At 36.1% G+C, this 4,437-nt stretch overlaps 1 protein-coding gene across 2 annotated transcripts in view; it reads left to right on the top strand.

Moving 5' to 3' along the window:
- The first annotated feature begins 477 nt into the window (after window positions 1–477).
- The window catches only part of LOC108246923 (glycine receptor subunit beta), a 148,184-nt gene continuing 144,224 nt past the window's right edge, over window positions 478–4,437 (top strand). The window contains exon 1 of one of the 2 annotated variants that reach the window (XM_037976191.1): window positions 478–634. Coding sequence is in view for 1 of the 2 variants with exons in the window: in XM_037976190.1 (XP_037832118.1) it covers window positions 1,045–1,099 (55 nt within the window). In the remaining variant the exon portion in view is untranslated. Of the gene's footprint in view, window positions 635–859; window positions 1,100–4,437 lie in introns of those variants that run through there. The other variant, XM_037976190.1, reaches the window with a different exon arrangement.

Raw genomic sequence — 4,437 nt, 5'->3', positions numbered from 1 at the left:
TAAAAATATTACAACAGTTCACTGCAAACCCATATGATGCACTCGATCCACTACAGATTACATGCAGTCTAACACCAATTAGGTGTTGTGATGAGAAGCTATTTTATTTTCTGTTTTTCAAGAGTAGTCAGCTTGTAGGGCACCCCAACTGCTTCCACCCGCGTCGATCATCATCATCATATGAAACAACATTTTGTCACAACAAAAAATAGTGGCATCACATAACTCAATGGAGAAAAATGAGCCTTTTTATTGTGGAAAAACTATTAACAAAAGCTGTTCTAATTCTGGCATATATAATAACAGGAAAAGCAGTCAGATTACCATGTATGTATGTATGTATGTATGTATGTATGTATGTATGTATGTATGTATGTATGTGTGTATGTGTGTGTGTGTGTGTGTGTGTGTGTGTGTGTGTGTGTGTGTGTGTGTGTGTGTGTCCATACAGTGCTCCTTCCTTTGAAGCAGGCAGAGGAAGTTGGAACAGAATAAGAGCAGTGCAGATAAAGGAGCACACACTGGACAGTGCAGCAGAGAAAGGACGTGCACACTAGCTCTTTTCACAGCAGCATCTCGCTGGGGAACAACACAACCTCTAACACAGGACACTGGACAACTCATTTAATCAGAGGTAAGAATCAAGGATTCTGAAAATATCTCTTTCAGTCTTGTTTTCTGTGTTAAGAGTAGGTATGCATCAAGCAGGGACTGGAAAGAGAGGAAACAGAACTAGATAATGTCACCTCAAAGCATTTATCTTCTTTATAAGCATAAATATGCCTGACAAATCCTGTATAGTACTATTGCGTGGAGTATATTACATTTACATGAGTTTCTACAGTTTGTCTGCAGTCAGTCAGAGAGTGTATGTGTGTGTGTGTGACTTTAACAGCATCAGCAAGCTGTGTCATTGCATCTTGACTGTGCAGTCTAACGCCGCAGTACCCCATCCCCCCAACTCCCCTTGTTCTGCACACACTGTACTGCCTTCTGCCACTTCCCCTCTTTCTGTCCCGCTATTTTATCTTACTCTAATTTCGGATGTTAACCTTCAGAAGGTTAAATGGGCTTTGGGACTACAAGAAAACTATTGGAGGTGGGTATGAACAATTAACATTGCTATTGTATACAATATATTGACTTCTTCCGACAAACATTACAATATCTGGACTCAGCTGCAGACAGCACAATTTCCAAATTTATGATTTAAGAAGAATGAGTACAACCTTGGTAAGTTTATTTTTGTTATTGTATATGGTCAAATGAACAGCTGCTTTTTAATGAACTAGGTAAATGTTTTTTCAGTTTTTAATTTTTTTTATAGAAAACTCCAAGTCACAACAAAAGTCCTCTCAATATGTTAAGATCATCTTATGATGATAAATGATGGTGTTTCTGTCATTTTGGTCAAACCTTGAAAATATTGTTATGTGAAATCTTATGCAATTCACATAGGTGAAAAGTAGTCACTATGCTGTTTGGTATCATGGTATGTACTATGCTGAACACGGACCACAGAAAGCAAAGGAGAGAGTTGTCTTGGGATATTGGAAAGAAAATTATTGACAAGCATGTTAAAAGTAAAGGCTATATAGTTATCTCCAATCAGCTTCATGTTCCTGTGACTTCATCTGCACATATTATTCAGAAGTTTAAAGTCCACAGGACTATAGCAGACTTTTGTCTGGTCCTACGTCAGAGATTTGGCTATTTCTGCATTAATAGCCTATTGCAAATGGACTGTTTGATCAGTGTTTGGAAGGAAACCCAGATGTCTCTCTTTTGATCTTATCAGACTAAGAGTGATCATTGATCAAGCCCCCCCCCCCCCCTTTTTTTTTTTCTAAACCTCAGGACAACCATAAACTGATCAATTCTGTTGAAAACACACCCAGGTCCTGTTTAGGCTTGACTGATTATAAATTCGGTTTCTACGGGCATCAAAGAAAATAAACACATTCTTTTAGTGCTGGAAAGAAAGTCCCACATTGCCCCGTTTGGTGGATTCAAAGTTCTTGTTACTCTTATGAACTGCCAATCAAATGTGTATTTTCCAACCTGTTAAAAGTAATTTTCTGCCTTGCAATTTTCATGTTAAACTGTGATATTGTGCTTAACCTTTTAATTTCAGTTACAAGAACTACCATAGGTTCTTATTTTGAAAAGTACGAGATTCACACTTTTCACCTTTAACAGCCTTTTTATATATGTATTTTCTGTTTTGCTTTTCATGAATTTGTATATCAGATGCCATGTGAGAACATTATTTTCCTATGACCTAGAAAAGCATATTACATCTGTCTTTAAGTGAAATCCAACTAGCATTTGAAATTGAGTAATATTACAAAAGGTTTAAAAACATGTAACATGCTTTCTTTCAGTGCCTATTGACTGTGATTCATTTATTTCTAAACGCTCAAACTCCTTTTAAGAAGAAGTTAAAGTAATTACGGATTACGGATCGAGTCTGTTTCTTCTTTTAATTAGATTACTTTTTTTAAGGTGTAAAAACTCAGAAAAACTCTTTGTTTGAAAGCATAAAAGTTAAAAGTTATCTGTTACTTTTGATTTCAGAAAATTAACTACTTGATCTCCGAGTTTAAACAAGTTTTCCAAGGCTCTTCCTTTACTGAGCCAGCAAACATTGTTGTGGACTAATAGACCATCATGAGTTGCATCAGATTGCAGAACAGATGGTTCTGTGTACTCAAATTTCCTCTGAAAAAGTTAATTATGTTCATTTTTTGTTCATGACTTCTTTTAGGTTGATGCTTAGTTTTGCACAGATGCTTAGTTTAGGGAAGGACAGTCATATTTCTGTTCACCAGACCCCCACTTTTACTAGTCAGAGTACTGGCTGAAACAACATCTATAACAAACAGAATTGCTTTTGTTTAGTTGATAAACCAGCTTTTTCAAATAGGTTGTCCAGTTTTCCAAAAATACAACCACCAATGTTACTTTCTTCAAACGCCAACAGCTCTTCTTTACCAAAATATCTGATACAAATTAATGATTGAGAAATGTCAGGATTATCACTAATGGCCATCGTTTGTCAGGACATGGACACAACATGCAGTTGTTAAAGCTGACAGAAGTACTTGCTTAACATACACAATATTTCATCCATCAGTCAATCCATTCATCTATTCATCCATTTATCCATCCATCTTTTATTGCTTGTCATTGTCTGATGGTTCAGTAAAGCAAGACCCTTGCCTTTTGGCTAAGTTTTTTCTCCACCGTGACAGACTTAAGCAAGACCATCATTAAGGTCCCAATCCATGAATCCGTCACCTGCTCCATCTTCCCATCACTTGTGGACAAGACTCTAAGATACTTGAACTCCTACACTTGTGGCAATATACCTGTCTGTTTCAACCATGTAAATTCCTCTAAAACAGTGACAATGTTCTATTATACACCTCAGCATCAGTTAACAATTTGTTGTGTTTTGTAAGAATCCAGGCAACCTAAAGAGATGCACTTGTGATTCCTTCTTGTTCAGTTAAAGTTTGATTAATTATTGCACTGGCATGACAACATCTAGCTTTTGGGCAGCAATTTTTTGTGATGAGCTGAAGGTATGACTCTTTAAATGAAATTAGCATGTTTTATATAATGATGACACAAAAATGTATACCATTTAGCAACAGCAACCATTTCACTGCAAATTAGGCAAACAGGTCAAGATTTTCAGAAAGTTTGCAAATCGAATTTACACTTCTCAAGTCCATTTTTTATTAAAGCTACAGGTTTCCAGATAATTTTCCAACATTTAACAGACTGGATGTTTAATGGATTAAAGCTGAACTGAAACCTGTTTTGAAGTCAACGTGAGGGAAAATATAGCTATAAAACAATTTTGAAGAAATTTTAAATAAAAAATACTATATGTTTTAATAATTCTGAATATTGAAGAAACCACTCGGGTGTTGTCAGCTTTTTCCATGACCCCCCTGGGAGTCTGACATCTGCTGAGCTGCTGAGGTTCAGTGATTCATCAGTGAGTGGATGAATACTGGTGCAATTTAGTTCAGTTCGTTGGAATTAATTGTTTGAACCAGCCAAAAAATATCACTGGAGTTTCATTTTTTGGCTTCCTGAAAGATAAAAACCTTAATCAGTGTGAGAATCCAGAGTTTTTGTCCCTGCCCTTAAGGCGGGTCCTGTGACTCTTCCTCCACAGCTGCTCGACGTAACATCTGCCACCTGCTTAACTCCTGAAATGTTCCGCCACATTGCAAATGCTACTCCTCAAATTGTTTCTTCTTCTTCTTGATTTACAGGTGCTGGTCATAAAATTAGAATATCATGAAAAAGTAGATTGATTTCAGTAATTCCATTTAAAAAGTGAAACTTGTATATTATATTCATACATTACATACAAACTCATATATTTCAAATGTTTATTTCGTTTAATTTTGATGATTA

The sequence above is a fragment of the Kryptolebias marmoratus genome, linkage group LG6, assembly GCF_001649575.2.
Source record: "Kryptolebias marmoratus isolate JLee-2015 linkage group LG6, ASM164957v2, whole genome shotgun sequence".
NCBI lineage: Eukaryota > Metazoa > Chordata > Actinopteri > Cyprinodontiformes > Rivulidae > Kryptolebias > Kryptolebias marmoratus.
Note: the sequence above shows the minus strand (reverse complement) of the source record. Positions and strands in the feature narration are given on the sequence as shown.